Source organism: Malaclemys terrapin, chromosome 6, assembly GCF_027887155.1.
Source record: "Malaclemys terrapin pileata isolate rMalTer1 chromosome 6, rMalTer1.hap1, whole genome shotgun sequence".
NCBI classification, from domain to species: Eukaryota; Metazoa; Chordata; order Testudines; family Emydidae; genus Malaclemys; species Malaclemys terrapin.
Window position 1 is genome coordinate 114,367,218 of NC_071510.1, and position 25,361 is coordinate 114,392,578.

The following is a 25,361-nucleotide window of genomic DNA, read 5'->3' on the forward strand; positions in this document are numbered from 1 at the left end:
CTGGCTTCAAACCCCAACTAAAAAGTTTACCTACATTCGTCATTCATGTCTAATTGATCTGGCAGTTTGTCCCCCAAAACTAAAAGGCCCAGAAACAAGTGACACGAGATACCAATCTTCAGCTGGATTTATTGATTTTCCATGTTGCAATGATTTTTTTATTTAAAAAAAAAAAAAATCAAATCTCTTCTGTAAAAAAAAAAAAAAACACTAAGCCTATGAATAGGCACTAGGGTTTAGAGTTTTTGGCCAACAGAAATCCTGCATGGATAGCTAATCTGATTTGCAGATTCAAACTACAACTGCATAACTGAGGTGTTATTCAACTTGTTTACCCAGTACAAATACTCTTTTTGAGGAGAATTTAAAAAAAGACTTAACAATTAAGTCGTCTTTACTATAAGAACTGCAGTGTATATTAAGTTAGCTGTACTGGCTAAATTATCTATTGTAGACCAAGCTCTTAACATAACACTGAGTTGTTCATGGTGCAAAATCAGGGATTAGTTGTGAGCAAGAGGGGAGGGATAAAGGAGCAGTGTGAAAACAATTGCATATTTTCTGGAACAGACGTAATTACACCAAAGAATAAAATACGCTTTCAGGACAATGATACGCACCTTTAAATACAGAAATATTTAATTCAAGATTTAGACTTACTTCTAGATTTAATGAAAGGTCCCAGAGAGATATCTGTCCATCATGACATCCTGTGACAATCATTGAAACATCATCCATTAACAGTATGGCTGATATGCAGTGTGTGGGAGCTTTGCGACCCCAAAGCACGATTGGTAGAACAAGGCTGTTTCCTGCCATTTTGCTTTCACTCCTGTAAATTTTATCAAGATCATTAATATCAGAGTTTCAGGACTTTTGTCATTTTTGCAGCCTTAAGGATTTAAAAACCCAAAACCAAAACTCTATAAACTGTGCAAAAAGATTACGGTGTTGGTCAGAGCTGATTCACTTACCACATCCTCATCCCCCGACAAACTTAACAACAACATCATCATCAATTATACCTACTGTAAAATACAAAATGTGCTCAAGATTTTTTTTCCTAGTCATTGAACATTTTAAAATGTGTCTTCAAATACTAACCAGGGACAGAATAATAGATACTTTAAGAAATCATCTGTAAAACTCAGTGGTTTGTGATATTATTAGAACCTCAAGATGCATGCAAGAGTTTGTATTATAATATATTGTTGCTTACACTTTTTTAACAGGTGGCTTTTCAACACCGAACTCAGTCATTTTTCCCCAAGTGTCATTCTTCTCTTACCCAAAGTGTTTAAGAAGTAAATGTCTGAAGTGGTGTATACTCATATGTATTTGCTAGATGCCCAGTCAACAGAGACCTGACATGGTTTGTATTCCTCCCCATTCATCTGACATTTAAAAAATACTGACTTGAAAAATACCTTGATATTTTAAAAATCTCAACTGAAAGAAGACACTGTAATATTCTGTAGATTAACTGCATAAATCCCAAAAGTATTTTTATTTGAATTACTTAAATTGAATTATTCTGAGCTGATATTGTGGGAGGTTTTTTTTTTCCCTAAATTACAATTATCATATTGAAATGCATAAAGTGTGCTGTATTAGCCAGAGTTACGATTCAGAGAACAGTCAAAGGTTATTACAATCTCCTCGTTCATATTCAGACTAGTCTATAGTATGTTACTGAATCATTGTGACCCCAAGCAATTAAAAAAAAAAAAAAAGTCAGGCCCCAAAACATCATGAGATTCGCTAAAACAAAAGATGATGGCTACGACGACATCAGCAGATTTTTGAAAATAATATATTTTAGGTTCTTTTTATTTGCCTGCTACATTTTGAGCCTTTACGGTGCACTCATGGCACATTTTTAAGTTTGTCTCTGCAACCACGAGGACATCTTTTCTCCTAATGAAAGCCAGATTTTCATGTCAACAGAAGACTCCAAGAGCTGGCGCTTTAAGAAGAACACCAACTACTGAGAGGCTTTGATAAAAATCGCAAGAGTTGGCAACACTGACTTTTTCTGCTTCCTCCCTGTATCAGTATTGCCAACTCCAACCATTCAAGAGACATGAGTCACATCCCAAAAAGCCATGAATTTCACTTAGAAATCATGAGATTTTTAAAACAGTTTTGTTTCTATTTGCTTTTTGAGCCTCTAGAGGTCATGTTTTCAAGCTTTTCTCTGCAACTATGAGGGCTAGAAGGGTTTTTTTGTGTGGGGGCGGGGGGGCGCTAAATGGAAGCTAAGATTCTCAAATCAGTTAAGATCTGAGACCTTCCCCCCACCCCCAACACCAAATATCTCAAGATTCACAATTTAAAAAAAAAAAAAAAAAAAAACACCTCAACAAAGTTGGCAACATGGCTGCCTTGCAGCAACTGGGACAATGGTGCTAAGTGAAAGGCAGGTGACAGAGATTAAAAAAAAAAAAAAAATTATCAGACAACCAGAAAGCCAGATTCGACAGGGTCTGGAAAGCAGAGGGGGAAAGAGAGCCTCCAGCCAAAACTCAGATGTTTGAATAGGTCTAAAAGTAGCTATTTTACTTGGACCAATGGGTGTATTATCCAGTTTGGAAGGGTGGAGTGGGGAGAGTCAGCGGACTGCAAAAACAAGATTAATAGTCTTTATCTACTGTTTTTTACCAGTTCTTGTATTTAAACTTGGAATAGAATGGGGTTTAACATTAAGAGAAGTTCATTTCTGGTTTGAACACAAAGCCTACGGAGGTTTCCGTCCTTCTAGCACATGCCAGATGGCTCCCTCTACCACACAGCTAACCTTTTAAGCGCTTTAAAGTTTCTTTTCAAAGCCAAAATACTGTTTCGAATTTAGCCCCAAACATATTAGGTATATTTTGTAACTGGTTAGCCACACACTCAAAGGTGGCCTAGCAGACTGAAACTGCAGAAGAGCCTAATTCCTCAGCTCTGTTGACAGCTCCCTGCCAGAAGCCTGGCTGTGCCCCGGGCTCCTGGCAGTCTGCACCCCACTCTCCACAAGGAGCCAGGCAGCCTTGTCAATTTTGCGGCTGGGAGCCATGAAATTGACGAGATAGCCTGGCTCCCGGTGGGGAGCGGGAAAGCCACTGGGGGCTTCTCACCTCTCCCTTCCCCTCAGTAGCAGGGGAGGGGTGAGCCTCCTCGCCTCTCACCTCAACTTCCAGCTGGGAGTGGGGTCCAGCTATCCAGGTTTCTTGCCCCAGATCCCAGCCAAGAGCAGGGTTCATTCTCCCCCGCACCTCCCAGCCGGGAGCAGGTCCAGCCACCCAGCTCTCCAGAGGGCAGTGGTGCTCTAGTTGCCCAGCTTTCTTGCCAATTTCACTGCTTCTGCCATGAAATTGACAAGACAGCCAATAGGGGACCTAAGTAAGGCAGTGTCTACACCAGGGGTCGGCAACCTTTCAGAAGTGGTGTGCCGAGTCTTCATTTATTCACTCTAATTTAAGGTTTCACGTGCCAGTAATACATTTTAACGTTTTTAGAAGGTCTCTTTCTATAAGTCTATAATATATAACTAAACTATTGTATGTAAAGTAAATAAGGTTTTTAAAATGTTTAAGAAACTTCATTTAAAATTAAATTAAAATGTAGAGACCCCTGGACCAGTGGCCAGGACCTGGGCAGTGTGAGTGCCACTGAAAATCAGCTCGTGTGCCGCCTTTGGCATGCGTGCCATAGGTTGCCTACCCCTGGTCTACACAGACACTGCGTCACCCCACCTACACCATCATAAGCCATGTAGGGTGACCAGACAGCAAATATGAAAAATCAGGACGGGGGTGGCAGGTAATAGGAGCCTATATAAGAAAAAGACCCAAAAATCGGGACTGTCCCTATAAAATCAGGACATCTGGTCACCCTAGCCCTACGCCTCTTGTGGAGGTGGAGTTATTATGTCAGTATAGTAGGGCAGTTACGTCAGTGGGATAAGGCTGTAGTGTAGACACTGTCATAATCAGGTCAATGTAAGCTGCCTTACGTCGACCTAACTGTGTAGTGTAGACCAGCCCTGGGTTATCTCACCCAAAAGACTTGTGCCTGTCTACACTATAACTTCCACCATTTCTGGAGAATTTTGATAACATAAATGCAACCTGGGTCTCAGAACCACCAACAGCAGCACCTGATGAGTTTGTGCTTGGATGGGCAGCAAGTTGACAGTTAACAGCTAACTTATTATGTAATCAGTGCCTTTCTAAATTTTCTACCCATGTTGCCATAACACATACTGTATAGCTAAGTGACCTCTCCTCTAAGAGGATGGCATTTTCAAAGGAAACAAAGCAATTTTTAATACTAGCTTAGAACACTGTTACAGAAAAATGTTCTTATAAAAAGGTAGCAAATATGTAGCAGCTTTTACAAAATGTGGCTCAATTCTGAAAAACAGTTAAGTAAAAACCAAGTATTTCTTACTCAACAGAATTGCTGAACTGTGTGTATTCAGAGCCAGAATTGTAGACCTTTTTTTCCATAAAATTTTTTTACCGCTTTTTATTCCAGTAATCCATGCAGATACAACAATACTATTGGAGATTAAGGTGAATTCTGGCTAGCACATTTTTAACATAATTGCTAACCAAGTTATAATTCCAGGCCCAAATTCTGCTCCCAGTGAAGAGAGACGTGTTGCACAGATGCAACTGAGAGCAGAATTTTATCAACAGAATCTTTATTAATGGTACTGAAGCATAAGCCAGAAAGAAAAAAGCATGACAATTATTTATTAGCAGTATTACAAGAGGGTCTAGACTAAGATCTCTGATTTAATTTGCAAAGTTGGCAGTTTAAAAAAAAAAATTTTTTTTTTTTTAAACTTTGTAACCAAATAAATGTTATATGTAAAACTGCATTATGGGTTTCCAAAGTCATTTTTTCAGAGAAGTACTGCACTTTATGAAAACTATCATTTGAGGTACGCTGGTACTATTTGTGACATAGTTCAGTAAATTAGAGTAGTTCTGGTCCATGGTGATTTCCTATGATAGCCTCATGGCTGCTGACCAATTGGAATTATTACCTAATGCCAATTTATTATAGTGTGTCCAAAGTTTAATATCTTATTAATGTGCTGAATACATGCTGACACACCTCATCTGGACAAAAAATATTGATTTCCTGATACTGGAAATCAGATTTTTTTTTGTTTGTTGCTGCTGCCCCTTCACATCTCCCCATCCCCCTCTCCCCATAGTTTTAGAGGGTAGAAAATGCTCTGATATTCGAATTCTAACCATTAAAAACATAACTAGAATGAATGACAGAAGATTACCTTTGTGCTTACAAATATATTTTTTCCTTAGCACTCTAAAAAGTTTATCCATCATTTATGTGATGTTTTTATATCTACTTTGACTGTGTTTATAATATATGAATCAGACATAGTGAAAGTCTGCTTATGCAGAGCTTGTCAATTTGATTCCAATAACTTCTGTTTACATCAATCCTCTGCTATCTAAACTACATATCTCCCCTTTGGCATGGAACATGTTTACGCCAATCAAGCATGAGGAAATCTGTACAGAGTAAAACTAAACTATATACACAAGATTTTCCATCACTTTCCAACTAACTTGCTTAGCTTAAATTACCTTAGTAATGACTTTTATGATGTATTTTGCATTTAATAAATAAAAATGTTGAAACTTAAATTACACCTGCATCATTTTATAAGGTGCCAGTCCAGTTTATAAAAGCATCCACAGAAAGATCCATTTCATCTCCTTTTATTTACTAACAATTCATAAAAGTGTAACAAACAGGGCACAGTCTCGCATATCTCTCTCATTTTGGAATTAAATGTACTTGTGTGGGGGCTTGGCTACACTTGCGAGTTAGAGAGCATTAAAGCAGCCCCACGCGCCCTAACTCACTACCCGTCCACAAGGCACTGACTCCGTGGCTAGAGTGCTCCTGGTAATCCACCTTGGCGAGAAGCATAACGCTTAGTGCACCTTGGGTGAAACGCCCGGGTGTCGGTGTGAATGAGGTGTTGCATTACTGCGCTCTGATCGGCCTCTGGAAATGTCCCATAATCCCCTTAAGTAAAGTGGTCACTCTTGTCATTTTTTTGGAATCGCTGCAGGAATACAGTGAGAGAGAGAGAAGTGGGGGGGGCGCAGGGGAAGGGGGGGGAATCTGCTGCTGTCTGAACTTACAAGACAGTATGCCAACATGCTCTCAGCCCCCCAAAAACCCACTCTCTCTCCCCCTGCACATACACACAACACACTCCCTGTCACACTCCATCCCGCCCCCATTTGAAAAGCACGTTGCAGCCACTTGCATGCTGGGATAGCTACCACAATGCACTGCTCTCTGTGGCCACTGCAAGTGCCGCAAATGTGGCCACACCAGTGCGCTTGCAGCTGTCAGTGTGGACAGACTACAGCGCTTTCTCTACTGCGCTCTACGAAGGCTCGTTTAACTCAAAGCGCTCTACATTTGTAAGTGTAGCCATGTCCTAAGTTGCAACACTATGTCACAATTCAACACTGAAATGGCTAAATATCTGAGTATTGAGTGGAGAAAAGGGGTGGAGAAAAGGGCTGGGCTAAAAGGTGGAAATGCCATTCCTCCTGCATACTGTTCTGTAGATGTGCATGACACTTTATGGATAATTAAAAACACCGTATCTCCTAGGACCTTAAAAATTAGTTATATATATAAAAATATCTATATGTAGATATATGTAGATATATGCATACACACAGCAAGGGATGATAACCAACCATGGTGATATGAAAGGAAAAGGTGAAAGATCTGTGTCTTGAGTTCCTTGTTAAAAACAAAAATACATTTAATGTTAAAATTTTGAATCAGTGGCCAGAGTTGAGACCAGCACAGAAGCAAGCGATAGAAGACATGCGGTACTTTTTTACAGCAATCAACAGCCCTTAAACCTGATGCTCTCTAGCTCCATATCTGTAGTAAGCAGTAAATTAGTGACTGACACAGGCTTGGTATTTTATCCTGTGCAACATTTGTTTGGAGGTTCAAGTCAGATCTTACCTTCCCGAATTTCTCGCTCATATAAGATAAGTAACTTCAAACTGCTAGAAAGGAAACCTGCTAAATGCAACAAATAACCCCCTAAAACAGAAATATTTAAAAACTAAATTATCTACTGCAGGGGTTGGGATGAGATAGACTGCTACATCTGCATCTCCTGGAAGACACTACACCGGATATGTTTAAGAGAGATCCAAGCCATACCAGGATTTAAAATATTTTTGAAATCCAAAGTATCCCCATGGCCAGTTCTAAAGAAGCTGGGACACTTACAGTAGTAACTGTATTGACAACCTTCTGTATCATCATCAATTTTTATTGAAGTAGCATCTAAGAACCACATACAGGCTGGTCCACACTAACCCCCCACTTCGAACTAAGAAACGTAGCTGAAGTCAAAGTATCTTAGTTCGAACTTACCGCGGGTCCACACGCGGCAGGCAGGCTCCCCCGTCAACTCCACGTACTCCTCTCGCGGAGCAGGAGTACCGGCGTTGATGGCGAACACTTCCGGGATCGATCCCAGAAGATCGATTGCTTACCGCCAGACCCGGAGATAAGTATAGACGTACCCACAGTGATCAAGGTTCCATGGTACTGGGCACTGTACAAATACAGTCCCAGCCACAAAGAGCTCACTAGCTAATGACTTAATTCTAAGGCTGTGTCTACACTACTACTTTCAGCGCTAAAACTTTAGTCGTTCAGGGGTGTGAAAAAAGTTTTAGCACTGAAAAGCGCCAGTACAGACAGTGCTTTATCGTCCCTCGTTCGGGGTGATTATTTTTTAATCATCGGGAGAGCTCTCCCCTGGCGATAAAGCGTGACTCCACTGCCCATGTCACAGCGCTGCCGCGGCCACGGTGTAACTTGCGCAGTGTAGACGTACCCTAACTATTCCTTCAGCTTCGTCCACCACAAGTATCTTTTAGCATGTTACCAGAGCTCAAACTCCAACTAAACTACAAAGTAACTGACTTAGGTCTTGTCTACGCTTAAAATGCTGAAGCTGCGCCACTGTAGTAGTTCACGGAATACACTACCTACACCTATAGGAGAGATTCTCCCATCAGCGTCTATAATCCCCGATAGGCAGTAGCTATATTGACAGGAGAAGCCCTCCCATCTACACAGTGCTGTATACATGGGGAATTAAGATGATATTACTGAGTCACTCAGGGGTGTGGATCTTCCAAAACCCCGAGCAACGTAATTATATCATCATAAATTGCTAGTGTAGACCAAGCCAGAAAAGCAGTCGGAGTAAAGCTGATGCATAGTCAAATTCCTAAGTAAGGAAATCTTGCACTATTTCTACTTGTGCACTACAGAAAAGAGCTTTGTGAACACACGTGATAAAGTCTGTTTGTTCCCAACTCCTCCAACACTAAGTACTGTAAAAGGAACTAAAAAGGCATTCTGCAAATGAAGGTGAAAAAACAAAACAAACAAAAAAACACATACCTCCCACTTTGCTTCTAAAATGACAAAATTAAAAAAAAAATTGCTCAAATAGAGAAGTCAGCCCATAGAGAATTTTATCCTCAATCCCATCTGCAAGCATATTACTTGAGGTTTATTGTCTTTCTCCTCTTAATTATTCCCACTGAACCAAATTCAGAACTGGCGTATGCAAATACAACTTCATACATCTTGCTTACACAAGCTGGGCACTGTGGCTTGTGTCTGTAATCCCAGTTACTTGGGAAGGTTGGGGTCACCAGGTTGCCTAAGGAGGTGTGAACCCACCCAGGTCAGAAACAGAGCAGGTCAAAACTCCTGTGACGATCTTATGAGGGGAGATTAATACGTATGAGGAAAGATTAATAAGACTGGGACTTTTCAGCTTGGAAAAGAGATGACTAAGGGGGGACATGATGGTGATCTATAAAATCATGACTAGTGTGGCCAAAGTAAATAAGGAAGTGTTATTTACTCCTTCTCAGAACACAAGAACTAGGGACCACCATATGAAATTAATAGCAGTTTTAAAACAAACAAAAGGAAGTATTTTTTCACACAATGGACAGTCAACCTGTGGAACTCCTTGCCAGAGGATGATGTGAAGGCCAAGACTATAACAGGGTTCAAAAAAGAACTAGATAAATTCATGGAGGATAGATCCATCAATGGCTATTAGCCAGGATGGACAGGGATGGTGTCCCTAGCCTCTGTTTGCCAGAAGCTGAGAATGGGCGGCAGGTGATGGATCACTTGATGATTTGCTGTTCTGTTCATTCCCTCTGAGGAACCTGGCATTGGACAGTGTCAGAAGACAGGATACTGGGCTAGAAGGACCTTTGGTCTGACCCAGTATGGCCGTTCTTATGTTCGAATTTGGCCTTTTGTCTCATCCCCCAAAATCCTGGCTTTTATACCATCCCTGTGTTTGGAATCACCTTTTGTATGCCAAGAAACCTTCCCTCTTCAAAACATTCCTTCAGCTTTCCTGTATTACATTAAGCTCATCTTGGCCTTCAACATCTCTTGGCTTAACAGTGCTATCCCACATAAACTGAAGTTACCATGCAAATGCTTCAGGGAGTGTGTTTTGCAAAGTGTTGTCTACTGTTATTTAACACCATAAATAACAATGCATGCAGCCAGCGAGGCCCAACACTATAATGTAGCATATTTTTAATGGATAATGTGCTATGGGTAGAATTTTGAATATACAGAAACACAGAAGACAGTGAGAATAGCATGGCTCTGGAAAATTACTGAAGAATATATCATAGCTACCAAGTGGCAAACGTCCGTAAAGCAGCAGAGATATTAATTTTTTTCACAAAGCCCAAGCCAAGTGAGTAACATGAGCTGTCACTTACTGTGCAAGATCAATTTGTGGCGGGCTGTGTCTTCTGTTTGATTAGACTACATTTATAAAGAACTATGATTTAACAAACAAGAATAACCAAGATAGATAGTGGTAACTACAATACTGGTCAAATTACATCAGAATGAGTTTCTGTAGCAACATGCCAGAAAATTTATTGTTGATTGTTATGCAATGCCAAATCAATTGTTCCCTTCCTGACTGCTCCCAATAACTGAATTGTAACAGAGGCAAGAAAAAATAATTTAAAAATCCATCTACGGTTACCTTCTAATCAGAGCAGTACATTGTTAAAAAGAGTTGTGATATTTCATAAGTAGTTTAGCTAAAACATATTAGCAAAACTTTTTTGTTAATAATGTAGAGTTTCAAAGCAACATACAAAAAAAATTTCAACCATAACTGTACCTAAACTAAAGCAAAAGTGGTGCATTTGTGCACCTATGCCAAGGTAATAAAAATAGCATATCGTAGTCCAATAAAAGATATTACCTCACCCACCCTGTCTCGCTGATATCCTGGGACCAACATGGCTACAATACTCAATAAATCATAATCCTGACCATACAAGAACACTTTGTAAATTAGTGGAATGGCTTAAAAAAAATTGCAGACAGCAAGGTCTTTTCAAGCCTTAGTGTTTATAAGAAGAAAAAGTAAAAAGTTTATCAGCAACAGAAGAGAAAAAGTTAGCGTGGGACTTACTCCAGTCCTACAATATCTGGACTAGAGCCTCAATTTCCCGAAGCGCTCTTCCTTATCTGCCTCCCAAAAATTCAGTCCTCCAGCCATAGCACTTGTATAAAGGGTCTGGAAAGATGAGCTAGAGTTAATCCTGAAAGCAAGGTATTACCCTTGCACTCTCATATATACAAACATATGTGCCATTCCTTTCACCTCTATGATTAGGAAAAATATGGTCTCAATAACAAATACTAAAACTATTTATTTCACTACAATAACCCAGCATCCGTATTTGTTAATGACAATAAGTGATGCCTCACTGGGAATGTAATCTAACAGTTCATAGTTTTGAAGAAAAAGAACAAAATGGCAATCCATCACTAAATACATAGAATAGTGACAATCTAAGAAACTAGTACAAATCTTAATAAGCACTATGGAAAATACTTTGTACACATGCCTTTTTATTTCCTACTGCTTATATTCCAGAAAACTAACAGTAGCTAACTGTTCTATGAATGAAACTAACATGCTTAATTTGTAATAACTCAATTTTACATCACCTTCCAGATGCAAATGCCAATATTTTCAAAGTTAATGCAGATGTTTCTCTATTAAAACACAAGCTTCATTTCTTCTCCTCTGCAATTTTTCCACATAAGTCAAAGTTAAGTGTTTTAATCAACTAATTTATAAAACTTAACTGACCTACATTACATATTAACTACGATTTTCACAAGTCTCAAGGTTTCAGAAAAATATTTACAAACACATACAAAAGTCTTAGAACATTTTCACATCCAAACTCCCCAACTAGTCAAAAACAAACAAAGGAAATATCCTGAAAAATGTAGGAAATTTCTTGAAAAATATAGGCAGCAAAATAAAATTTGTCTATTTTTATACTTTTACTGGAAAAGGTATTTAAATTTCAGAACTTTGTACCTAAACACAACACTGCAAACCCTAAGACTGTTTAAGATGAAGTCCTTTAAAAAAAAAAGAAACAGATTAATCTCCATAACTACCTGTTTTCTTCTAGTTTTTTATTATGGTTTCTCAATGCCTTCATTAAAAACTTCATTTTCAGGAAATACCACCTGCTCATGTTAACAGATGAACAAGTTGGGCTACAATGGATACAGCTTCTCTATCATTACTGAATACCAAATACATCTCTTGTTTTTAAAAAAAAAAAAAAAAAAAAAAAAAAAAAAAAAAAAACATTTAATGTTAGTAAGCAATCAATATTTTTACATCAATGAACAGCAAGCTACAGTAGCAGACAAACCTATCTACTAACAAATGATCAAAAGCAGAAGGGAATGAATAATTACATAATGCAATATCACATGTTAGTTGTCAGTACAGTACTTCTTCTCTGGAGATCTCTGGCAATTTTGTGGAGGACCTGCAATGTGGCATTAAAGTTGGATGCCTAAAAGTGAGCTGTATCTCTTCCAGGCTAAAGGTTTCCTTGCATAACATTCAGGAAAATTAATCCAAATTAACTATAGGTGTGAATTAAAGGTAGATTAGTTGAACTGAATTAAACCCCTGAGCGGACACACTCATTCAGAATTAAAGTAGCCTAAATTCAATTTACCTTATTCACTGAATTTTTGGTTTAGCTTACTTCAGAATTAAAGTGGCATTAATTTGATTTAGTTTAATTCACTGAATTAAGATTGGATGAAATATAGTCCAGGAACTTTAAAATTGCCAAAGACCTATTTTACTACTGGAAAAAATAAACAGAAAAAGCTGATATATTTAACCTACTTTGCAGTTCACCTTCAAATCACCACTCTCAAGTGTAAGAGAGAGAGAGAGAGAGAGAGAGAGAGAGGGCTTGTCTATACTTACGCCCTGGTTCGGCGGCAGGCAATCGAACGTCTGGGTTCGATTTATCGCGTCCAGACAAGACGCGATAAATCGAACCCAGAAGTGCTCGCCGTCGACTTTGGTAATCCTGCTCGGCGCGAGGAGTACACGGAGTCGACGGGGGAGCCTGCCTGCCGCGTCTGGACCGCGGTAAGTTCGAACTAAGGTACGTCGACTTCAGCTACGTTATTCACATAGCTGAAGTTGCGTACCTTAGTTCAAATTGGGGGGGTTAGTGTAGACCAGGCCAGAGAGAGAGAGAGAAACAGAATTATGTGGAGTGCAGTATGAAGGAAGAATTGGTGTTTGAGTTGGGAGAGGCTTGTGTAATGGAGAAGCAAAGGAAGAGGATCTTTACTCTGATGAATCATAAGAAACTTGTCAAGTGTGGAGTACCACACCCCTTCCTTCTGCCCCCACCTTTCCCATCCCCAACCCTTTTTCCTCTTCATACTTCCCTTTGCTTCCCCCCACCAATGTCTCCAGGCACTCCTCTCCTCCTGGCCCTCTGTACAATCCTGCTACCTGCCACACATCTCCCTAAAACCCACTCAGCCCATCGTTCCCCTTTGAGACTGGGTCTATCAGCCTTCTGTTCCCCATCCTACACAAACCTTCCCTTTCTCCTTTATGCTCCATCTCTTCCTGACGGTCCACCCCATATGACCTGCTGCCTGCCTACCTCACCGGGGTGAATGCAGAATACAGCTATCTAGAAAAAACATCAAGAGAAAGTGATTTAAAAAAAAATAAATTGTGTTTATCCATAACTCAAGTATCTGATGGATCTGCACATTTCCACTAGCTAATCTTTGCATAGCTCAAATATTAATCCTGAATAAGAGAAATAACTGTGTATGTTTAATTAAGTAACTATGTTCAAAATATTATGAGAAGTGTGTGTAAGGGTATGTCTACATTGCAATTAAAAACCCAGGCTCAGGCTAACCGCAGCGTAGATGCTGGAGCTGGGAGAATCCTAGAACTCGAGCTGCAGACCGACCCCGAATGTCTACACTGCAATTAAACAGCCCTTTAGCCTGAGCCCTGTGAGCGCAAGTCAGCTGGCACAGGCCAGCTGGGGGGTTTTAATTGCTGTGTTGACATATCCTAAGTGGGTAAGTGAAGTTCGGAATTTATGGCAACTGTGGTTGCTATGTATGGCGAGCCTAAAAAACAAGTGTGAAAAACAAACATTTTTTAAAGGGAGTTTTGCCAAAAAGTCAGTAAACACTTAAGGGGAAAAAAGACATATGAAATCCAGTTGTCCTCTTGAGTGTTATTGTGCCAATTTTGGAAAATAAGTTCAATCACAGAAGCATGGAAAACAGGTCTTTCAGTCCTGGTTAACTACACGTGACAGGCTCAATGCCGTCTTAATTAGGAGCAGTTACTCATGTTTCCATAATATACACAAATATTTTGCACACACATTTATTAACAGAGTTTCAATTCTGTTTTCTATAGTAAAAGAAAACTGAAAAAAATCATCAATGTTAGCAGCTCAGGATTTAAGAGCATCCCTGCCACAAACTAATATGCACATACAAAAAGTCTTAAATTACTAAGTTTATGTTCAAATTTAGTCAGTGAGAAAGTAATTCCTTAAATTATAAGTGTCCAAAATGTCAGATAATCATATTAAATATATCCAATGTTTTTAAAACATTTTGACCACGCATTCTGCAGTTGGAAAAATCACTACTAAGTAACAAATTTTAAACTTAAATGAGGGTCAAAATTTATGAGATCAAATGCATTTCAAATTACTTTCTGGTGCACAATTTATGACTGATAGTTGGAAAGAAAGCTAGGAATTTAACCCAGATCATATCTATTTGAGCATAGTTATTGTAATCCATGCATTTCCTAAACAAGGTGTGCTCCTTGAAATTTTGGATTAAAAAAAAAAAAAAAAAAGCTTATATAAACCTCTTTTATTCAAGCCAGAGTCCTCTCTAAACTAAATTGCATTTTCATTCTTAAAAAGATAGATAAAGTGGATCAATTGAGTATAGAGGCCTCTCAACAGAAAGCCAAAGAACAAGGTTGAGTTTTAAAAAACTGGATATTTATGACTGAACTCAAGCGTGGGACACTTTAATTTACTATTTTACACATCAGGTGATATAAGTTACCACCAAACCAAGCAAGTTCATATACTACAGAATAACTGAGATCATCATCTGAGCAAGATGCTTCAGCATAGAAATCTAAGCGGAGTTAAAAGCCTATCCTTAATGAGTCCATCACTCTTCCCCATGTCTCAAGCAGGTAAGCTATAGAACTTAATATGACACTAATGTGTCAGATATATTGCCTTTGCTGTTTAGATTTTCAAATTTTGCACATGCTTTTAAGTGCTTCAATTGAAAAACAAACTAGGGAAGTGTGGTATAGATGAAATTACTAAAAAGTGGGTGCACAAGTGGTTGAAAAATGGTATTCAAAAAGTAGTTATCAATGGTTTGTCGTCAAATGGGGACAACGCACCTAGTAGGGTACGGCAGGATCGGTCCTAGATCTGATACTATTCAATATTTTCATTAAGGACTCAGATAATGGAATGGAGAGCATGCTTACAAAATCTGTGGATGGGATCAAGCTGAGAGGGACTGTAAACACTTTGGAGGACAGGACCAGAATTCAAAATCATCTTGATAAATTTGAGCATTGGTCTGAAATCAACAAATAAAGATAAACATAAAGAACTACACTTACAAGGAAAAATCAAATGCACAAATACAAAATGGGAAAGAACTGACTGTACAGTAGTACCACAGAAAAGGATCTGGGGGTTATAGTGGATCACAAATTGAACATGAGCCAACAATGTGATGCAGTCACGAAAAAGGCTAATACACTCCAGAGAGAGTATTAACAGAAGTATTATAGGTAAGACATAGGAGATAATTATCCTGCTTTATTCAGCAAAGGCAAGGCTTCAGCTGGAGTAGTATGACCAGTTTTGGGCACTATACTTTAGGAAATATGTGGTTGAATTGGGGAGAGTTCAGAGGAGGTCAACAAAAATGATAAAAGATTTAGAAAACCAACCTCTGAGGAAAGGTTAAAAAACTGGACATGTATAGTCTTAAGAAAAGAAGACTGAAGAGGGACCTAATAACAGTCTTCAAATGTATTAAGGGCTGTACAAAAAGGACAATGATCAATTGGTCTCCAGGTTTGCTGAAGGTAGGACTGGGAAGAATTGGCTTAATCTACAGCAAGGGAGATTTTGGTTACATATGGGGAAAAAAATTAAGTACAGGAATAGGTTGCCAATGGAGGTTGCAGAATCCCAATGATTGTCAAACCTGTTCTTAAAAACCTTCAAACACCTGTCATGGATGGTCTAGACTCTAGGCTTACCTGGTCCTGCTTCAGTGAAGGGGATGGACTAGATCACCTGCTAACATCCCTCCCAGCACTAAATTTCTATGATCCTATGACACAGCATTATCATGGCTTGAAAAATCCACTCACCAATTTGCCTGGGATGAGTGCCATCACCCTCTGTAGAATCTAAGTTAGCATTTAAAATAAAATTAGTTCCTAATCCTCACTATTGTGAAAATAACTTTCTGAACATGAATCAAGCACAAACGGATATGATTCCTGCGTGTGGAAAAAGCTACTGGGCCTTTGCTACTACTCATGACTTCTCTAAGCTGCAGCAGAACTTTCAGTGTAGACAGTCTGTTCAGACACAACTTTGGTACTGGAGCTGCTCACCATAAAAGAGAACCTAAAATGGATGCTGAGGAGGGGTACATTTCTGAGACATCAAACAGGAGTACACCCAAACAAAAATTAATCTATGATAGGAATCGCAGCAGCTAGATAGGAGGGGGTTTTCTCACCAGTGCATTGCCTCTGGACAGCGACACCCACCATCTTCAGTGCCAGTCATTAAATCTCCTTGCTAATCCTCTGCATATTTACTCCTGATGGCATTCTGCGCAAAAAAAATAAAAATTCTACGCCAAAAAAATAAAATTCTGTGCACAATATTTTAAAATTCTGCAAATTTTATTTGTCAAATAAATGTGGAGGCTCCAGCATGGCACTGGGGAGCACAGGCCACTGGCTGCACAGAGGTGGGAGATCACTGTGCAGCTCCCCTGCCCACTGAGACATGGACTCAGTGGTGAGGCTGCACACAACCCTGACAGTACAAGGACCAGGCCTGCTCCAGAAACACCCAAGGGCCCTGGCCCTCCATGCCAGGTGCACCAGGTGTGGGAGGCAGACTCAGCAAGGCAGGATCCAAATGTGGAGGTGCTTAGTGTTGAGTGATCCAGGTGTGAGTTGAGAGAGTTCTGTGTGCGGGCAGTTCAGTGGAGAATCTGGATGCAGAGGGGATGTGGATGCACAGGGGCTTGTTGGGGGGTTCCGGGTACAATGGTAATAGGACTCTGCAGGGGGATCCAGGTGAAGGTAGTTGGAGCTCAGCGGGGGGGTCCAGATGCTGGGGGCAGTGGAGCTCAGTAAGGATCCAGGTACAACTGGTTGGGTCTTGGTGGGGTGGGGATCTGGGTGTGGGTGGCTCGTTGGGGTTCCGGGGCTCATCAGGGGGGTTCTGAGTGCAGGGTTCTGAGGCTTGGCGGGAGGGTCTGGGTATGAGGGTCTGGATCCCTGTACAGGGATCCCTCTCCCCCGCAGCTGAGGAGCAATGGGTGGAGGAAGCGGGAGGAAGGAGGGGAGGAGTTTGCAGAGCTTCCTGCAGCCGGGGAGAAATCTGGAGGTGGATCTGACCCAGCCTCGGATGTCGTGCAGGGGAAGAGGAAGTCCTGTCCTTTCCGGCCCAGCCCAGACTAGCAGCCAAGCTGGGCGCAGGGTAGGAACCACCAGCCGGGGTCTTCCCCAATCCCACCTCCTGCCCCACAGTGATTTACCTCTCTGCTGGCTGCCTGGGCACCTGAAACATACTGCTGGGTAGGGTCACATGACCGCTCTTGTGACTTCCCCGTCAGAAAGCCATTTTTCTTTGGGGAAGCAAAGACATCTGCGGGGGACATCAATAATGTGCATGCACAGTGGTGCAGAATTCCCACAGGAGTATATACCAGATGACTGGTAATATTTCCATTCCCTGGATGCAAGTAGGAAGAGGGATGTGTTTAAGATTGGACATCTAGATATGCATGTACAGGTCTGTGACAAATTATGGGAAAGATGATTAGGATATGTTTAAAAAAAAGTATTGTATTGCAAGAGATTTTAAAATTAAATAGAAAGTTTGTTGACAATGTTACAACTAAAAGTATGCATAATTTATTTATTTTACATTTCAGGGGGCCTAACTAGTTGTTTTGGGAGTGCTGAAGCACAGGAATCTTTCACTATTTTAGCAGGCTTAATCCATGAGTTAATTTTCAAAATAATAATTTGTCTTGGCTATGAACTCAACACCAACATACTAGGCTCAGTTCTTCTACAAAAAGGAAAATATTTTAAGTTTATTCTACATGCTTATACTAAATAACAATTTCCATGCTGTCTTGTGCACAGTGTGCTCATACCTTCTAAAGTCTACATTACAGTAGAACTCACCGTAATCTGAAACATCACAAGATAGATCTGGTTAACAGAAAAGCAAAATGAAATACACTGAACCCCCCCCCCAAATGTCAGTTTCCACGATTCGAAATGGGGCTATAATGATAACCTAACTTCATTGGAATGCTTTTTGGAAATCTGTTATAAAGCTTAATTAATATTTGTAAATGTCACTAAAATCCTTGTATTAAAGCTGCTGTGGAAGTAAAAAACATTAGTATTATTGTCTGTTCACAGATCAGTGCTGATGTCATGGGTGGTTGTCATCTCTTTATTTTTGTGATATCAAATCTAAAATAGGCATATTTGAATTCCACTGACAATGTAGAAAAAAAAAAGTATAAGAGTTTTCTAAATAGAGAAGAATACAATTGGTAGAGGATGTAATGTTTTCTTCCTAGTCCTTCTGACTTATGTTGCACTAACACGCAGATTACACACATTTTAAAATACATACATTTACTTGACAATTGTAATGTTTCTTTTCGGAGCTCTTATGGTCGGAGACCATATTTGATTTACAAACACTTCAGTTCACAGATTGTTTGTGATAAATCATACTGGCATCAGCACTGACCCCAAGAACCATGCCAAAAGTGTATGCTTTTAAAAGCAAAAACAATAATTTGCCCAATGTCACACAGAAAGTCACACAGATGGCTTGACTCCCAGGGCTGTGTTTTCACCACTAGATGATGCCACCCACACATGCTGGTTGTTCAGTAAATACAGTCAGTACCAATCAATGTATTAGTTGTAACTCAAAAGTTTCTCAGTAGTTACAGAATACATTTGCATTCAGTCAAACCCAGCAACCACCTCCATCAGCACTATTTTGGTTTCAGAGGCTTTCTTGGTACAGACATTATTAGGGTGGAAGACCAACAAATTCCAAAACGTGTTTACTGAGGAATGTTGCTACATGGCCAGCAATCATGTGGTCACCAAAACCTTCCGTGGCACGATAAGATCACCTGTGATGGACATAAGTTGAATATCCAGCCAGGTCACATTAAGGACCTAGGTGGCAACTGATCAGCAAGGAGGCAACATCCCTTTCGGATTTGCCATGATGATGATGATTTAAATTCAGCTTTCATCGAATTTAAATGCCGCTATTATTAAAATGAAAGGAAGAAAATTATATATTGTATACCTATCCAAATAAATAATTTAAAAAGTGTCAATGATGGAAATGCCTTTGAATCACCACAATAAATACAGTTTTAGAGTGCATATGTTGCATTATACTAAGTACAATAAAATGATTTTGAAGACAGGTCTTTCATTCTGACACGTATCACAGACTGTTACTATCATCTCGGTTGACAGATGGCAAGTGTAGAACATTCTACCAGAATAGGGAATGACAATTATTCCCTTGTACTTTATCCACTCAATGTATTGAATTGAAAATAACAGCTACATGATTTCAATACTGTTTTAAGATGTACAGATTCACAGACAAAATACAAGCGAAGAAAGCACTGCAAGAATCCAAATTCTTTTTATTACATTTCAACTAAAAATCCATTTCTTTACAACATTATAGCACAACCAAGAAGTGAATTTCTTGTTGTGCTAGCACAGCAGGATATTACTTACATGCAGGAAGTCACAAAAAGATATTCAGGTTGGCAAGTTTTAATGAAACTTCCCCCTCCTCCCCCACGCAGAGAGAAAGGAACTGAAGAGAAGAATTAACAGCTGGTGAGTTAAACTGTACATTTATTCGTTTTACGATGCTCAATTCTGGACATCTGATGACAAAAAATTAAAGCAGCTGTCAAGAAGACTTGATGTATCTATGGACTAACAACAGGATACAAAGACTTTCACCTTCAAAACCCTAATCTTGCTAACTCGTGCAGATGCTTAACCATGAGTAGGCCAACTGAAGTCAATGGGACTGGTTGTGGTAGTAAGGTTAAGTACGTGCAGAAATGTTTGCAGGATCAGGTCCCACATCACTATTTTGAACTTGGCCCAAGTTGGTAGGCTGTGAAGGGGCTCACATAAACTGAGTAGATGGTTTAAATCCAGGTACTATGCATGGGTATCTATACAATGATTGCAACCTGGCTATCAGTCTCATCAGGCTGACCAAGCATTAAATTGGCCTGGAAAATTACCCTAAAGGTAAAAGGGTAATTAATCTTAGACTAGGCACTCAAATATACAGCAATGGGTACAGTATAAACTCTTAGTGTGGTATATCTTCATTAATTCTAACCATTTCAGAAAAGTCTGAAATATCTGTGGAACATTAATAAAATCATAGTCAGAAAAATGAAAATGAATTACCTCATACTGGGGAGGAAACTATTCTATTCTAGGTGTCATGAATTTAAAGCTGCCTCCATCACACTTGGATGCACTTCATTTTATGTGCGAGTAGTCCTGTTGAGTATACGCATTAAGTTTTTGCAGGATCCAGCCTCTTTTTTTGTTTTTAAAAAACTATACAGAATGCATGAAAGTTTAACTACCTTTATTCATTTAAATGATAAATTTCACCTTAACCTTGGAATTAAATTAATCTACAAGTACTTCATACCTAAAAAGGCCAACGTTTGAAGTTTTAGATAGATAGATAGATAGATAGATAGATAGATAGATAGATAGATAGATAGATCACTCATTTTGTCAATTCTCAAATGCCACCCTGGGTCATCTGTCTGTCTTAGCTACCTGTTGCATCTTATCATAAACATATGATGTGAGCTCTCTAGGGCAGGGACTGTCTTCTTGTTACTTGTTTCTATAGCCTTAATATAATGGGTCTTGATTGGGTCATATGTACTACCGTACTACAAATAAAGATATTAATTCGCTAAACACTATTGCCAAACAAATACCAATCAATAATAAATAAGCAGACTTTCTAAAATTAGGACTTTATTGGCTTGCAAAATATTCATAAAATATTACCAGCCCAGACACAAGATATACACCTTAAACTTTAATCATGATAGCAATGATAATGAAAAAGCTAAAGGTGGATATTTTTCTCACCTCAGCTGAGTGAATGAACAGAATTATTAAAGTCATACATGTGCAGACTATAATTTGTATTTAACAATACAAATATGAGACTAAGGCTGAACATACCTTCTACAGTTGCTTATATGAGAAGATGAATTATTTCTAGTTTCTCATTTTATAAAATCACTTACATAGCATTAATTTTAGCCATTTTTTAAAAGCATCTCATTTCTGTAATGAAGGGTTTTTTCCTTAATGATGACTTTAAAAAAAATCTCACTTTCATTTTTTCTCAAAAAACCTTCCTCATTCAAGCTGTCACATGAAGTACAAGTTACTCAAGGTAGTTATGAAACTAGATTTAAAACTCCTTGCTATTTCCTAAGATTATCTTGCCTTCTATTATGAAAGGAATTACATAAAACAATAGGGATCATGTTATGATGACTTTTCTTGTACAACTCATACAAGTTTCCCAAATCAGGAGTTCTTTTTAAAGCTACTAATTTCTTAGAGAACTTCCCAGAACTTAGAAATCAAAAGGTGCTGTACCATATAAGTCACCCTATACTGTTATCTATAGAGTGTCTTAACGTACATGGGTGTATTACAAAAACATAAGATGACAATTATCAACATCTTTCTATCCTGAAACTTGTGGAAGGAGAAAGAAGCAGAGGTTCCCTCTATTCATGAGTGATATCTAAAGCTATCAGCAACATTCTACCATAAGCACCAAAAGTGCTACCATAACTCAGTTTACTGAATTCATTTAATCTCTAACCTAGTCAGAGGCTGTGCTGCTGTAGCAAGATCTATACTCCAAGGTTCTGATCTTGCAAAGAGTTATACAAGTGCTTAACTTTATGAACTTCAGGAGTCCTGTTTACTTCAGTTGGGCTACTTACCTGCACAAGTTAAGCATGTGCATAAATCTTCACAGGAATAAATGCTAAATCTGTAAATAAGTCATTTGCAGTCACCCTCACGTTCATGTTCCTGTCCTACCACACAGGGAAATTCCTCCCATGAGAAAAAAATTCTAAAAGATACAACAGGCCTCAATCCTGCAATGAGCTCTGTGTTGGCTGACATCTGTACCTACATGAAGTGTCATGTAAATCCACCAAGTGCTATGTGGGTGCAAGCATCTGCTTTCACGACAATAGTAAATTGAGGAAAACAATGACTATGAAATCCTGAGCTCTGGATGGAGAGGAATGAGTTCCTGACTGGCATCAAGTCACTACCAAAGTTACTAATTCCTAAAGACTACCCTGTAACAAAGGATTTGCTTTAAATGAGCAATAGGTGCCATCATACACCTATTAACTGATTCTATAATTAGGGCCCTACCAAATTCATGGCAGTGAAAAAACACATCACAGACCATGAAATCTTATCTCCCTTGTGAAATCTGGCATCTAGTCAGGGGCTCCTACACTACACAGGGGTCCAGCTGGGGATGGGGAGGGACAAGACTTCCTCTTCCCCTGAAGGGGCTACTCCTGGGATGGGTCAGACCCACCTCCAGGAAGCTCCGCAGTTTGAGCTGTCACCTCTACCCCCATGATGCAGGAGACTGCTGGGAAAACCTGACATATGGTAATCCAACCCTCCCATACCCTGCAATCCTCACTTCTGCACTGCTGGTGGTGGTGGTGCTGGCTTTAGAGCTGCGCTCCCAGTCAGCAGCCTTTCTCTCTGGTTGCCCAGCTCTGAAGGCAGCACCCCTGCCAGAAGCAGGGCAGAAGTACAGGTGGCAATCCCATGACCAGTCTACAATAGCCTTGCAACCCCCACACTCTGCCTGCCTTTTGGGTTGGGACCCCCAGGGATACTAAATGGTGAAATTTCAGATGTAAACTGAAGACCTGAAATTGACAAATTTTAAAAACCCCTGGCCCTGAAACTGACCAAAATGGAATTTGGTAGGATGCCATCTATAATACTTGTGGTGATGGAGAGTGTCCACAACTCAAATAAAACCTAGTACCACTGTAACATCTGTTTCGCCGCCACAGGCATTATGTTCCAATATGCAAAAAGAATCCTTCCCCCCTCCCTCATATTGTAACCACATGTTGTGCCATGATACTCATGGAAACTCACCTCTTATTGAGCCCAATTTCTAAAAGAGTACTAATTCATAAAGGCATATAACTGTTTGGAAAGTGAAAGCTGTAACACAATTAACTGAATTCATATGCTCTGGTGACAGCAATGGGTCTGCAACTCAGCCAGATCCTGAACCTCCTGATTGGAGTAATTCCAAGACAATGTTAGCAAGTGACTGCCACCCACGCAACCCCCCTGAAATGACCCAGTTGACACCCAGCTGAGCTGCAGGGGGGGTGCCAGGCAGCCCCCGTCCCCCACACCTAGCTGGGCTCACGCGGGGGGACAGGATTGCCAGGCTGAGCCCGGCCCCAAGGGGGCTCGCGCTGCAGATCCAAGCCCCACGCCCCCCGGCGCGGGAGGTCGCACTTGGAGAAGGAGACAAAGCCTCCTCCCTAGAAGTGGGGGTGGGGGTCCCCCGTGGGACTAGGCAGTTACCCCTCCCCCGAAGTGAGGCACTAACCTGTACAGGCAAGACCCGATCTTGCCGCAGTCTGTGGTGCGTGGCCCGGCCCTGGCCCCTGCTCGCGGGGAAGGGGGTACCCAGGGCTCTCTGCCCCTGTGCCCCACTCTCCAGTGCAGTAAATCAGCTGACAAGCTCTAGCCAGCTGCCGTGACTCCTACAGCCAGTGTCGCAAAGCCTCACCGCAGTGACTGACGGCAGGCTGGGGAATGGGCGTAACTATGGAGACCACAGCGGCGTGATCCCTCCCCCATTGGTGGACGGGACGGGACGGGAGCCGGGTGAGCGACGCGTCACGGCTGCAGTGCTGAGGGAGGGGGCGGTTGTTCGGCTTCCAGAGCGCCCTGCCTTGGGGAGGGGGAGAGGCCAGTGGGGCAGTAGGTTGTGGGGGGTGCCTTGGGCAGGAGACAGTGACAGTGTCTGTGGAGAGCACAGGTCTCTTTGTTGCTTTTTATATTATTTAGTCATTGCAGTCTCACAGTGCTTAGCAGCCTAGTCATGGGCTATGCTAAATCAGGAAAAGCCCTCTGATTCTCAGAGTATCTCCACGGGGAGTTCCTCTGGACGGGGCGGCCCAGCACTCGGGGTTTGGGTGGTGCAACGCTTGCGAGGGGTGGGGGTTTCAGCAGCCTGGCGCTGGGGGGTGGGTGTTACAGTGGGGCGATGCTTTTTTTTTTTTTTTGCCTGGGGCTGCAAAAATGTTAGAGCTGGGCCTGCCTCTGGAATAACTAATAGCTCTCATAAATAAACAAGTACTTGATAATAGGCTCTTCAATCTAGCATAGGAAGGTATAATGCGCTCTGATGGCTGGAAACTGAAGCATGAAAGAAAACTGGTGGTTGTCACATTCCAAGCTGCAATCCACCTGTCCTGCATCTTTGGGTGCCTCACAATGCTTTGCTACTGTAATTCCCAACCTGGGCCACTCACAAACAGCATGCAGGTCATAACTTGGGTGTCTGTGTATAACTATGGCCTGCCAGCAACACTCTGGTTTCCACCAGCCTTGGTTACCACTTGCAGAATGACCCCAACACACTCCCAGGCCTGAATTTTCCCCCAAAATATTTGTTCTGCATTGTTCGTCCCTCTCCTGGACAGTTCAATATTAGAGGTCCCCTTGTAAGGGATCAATATTCAACAGTTTGCTTTTAAGTGGAGATATTCATTTCAGTTTAAATACAACACTGGATTAGTTCTGATTACAAAGAGAGAGATTTTAAGTTAGTACAATTATAAGGTATTAAAGTCAGAAACGGTTACAAGAGGAATGAAGATAAAATGCTCTCTAGTAGCTAACACTTAACAAACAAGACTTGGTTCAAGATAAAATCCTTACCGTATGTTCCTAGTGACAGGGCTATCCAAAGTCCAAGGTGTGACACTCTGTACCTCAGGGGAGAGTTTGCCCCCATATTCCTCATTTATATATAATTTATATTGCATATAAAGCAGGCCGCGTGAGGTATCAGGGGAAAGGTTATGGTCTTCTGAAAGTCACTGTACTATCGAAATAGGTATATCATTAATGCATAAAGCTAGGAGAATTGTGTTGTATGGTTGTCACTAAAATATGCTGTGGATTTTGGAAGCATCCACATACTAGCTCTCCAGAGACAATGCCAAGGAAAGTAACCAACACCTGAGTGGGTGTCAAACAACCATTAACAGCCATTGTCCAGCAAGGGAGCTACAATTCAATGACTCACCTGCATAAGGCCACACCAGGGGAATTGCTCAACCTTGCCTGGGGACTCAGCAATGCCCAACAAACATGCCTGGACTTGTGTTCTCCAAGC

General features: G+C 40.6%; 1 protein-coding gene across 5 annotated transcripts in view; it reads right to left on the reverse strand.

Annotated features, from left to right (window-relative positions):
* WDR7 (WD repeat domain 7) overlaps positions 1 to 23,708 on the reverse strand; it is a 344,118-nt gene extending 320,410 nt beyond the window's left edge. For 4 of the 5 annotated variants that reach the window (XM_054032283.1, XM_054032282.1, XM_054032281.1 and 1 more), the window contains exons 1-2: positions 23,562 to 23,708; positions 661 to 832 (exon numbers count right to left, since the gene is read on the reverse strand). In XM_054032283.1, the coding sequence (XP_053888258.1) occupies positions 661 to 819 (159 nt within the window). In that variant the 5' untranslated portion in view covers positions 820 to 832; positions 23,562 to 23,708. Of the gene's footprint in view, positions 1 to 660; positions 833 to 23,561 lie in introns of those variants that run through there. The other variant, XM_054032284.1, reaches the window with a different exon arrangement.
* Positions 23,709 to 25,361: the final 1,653 nt, after the last annotated feature.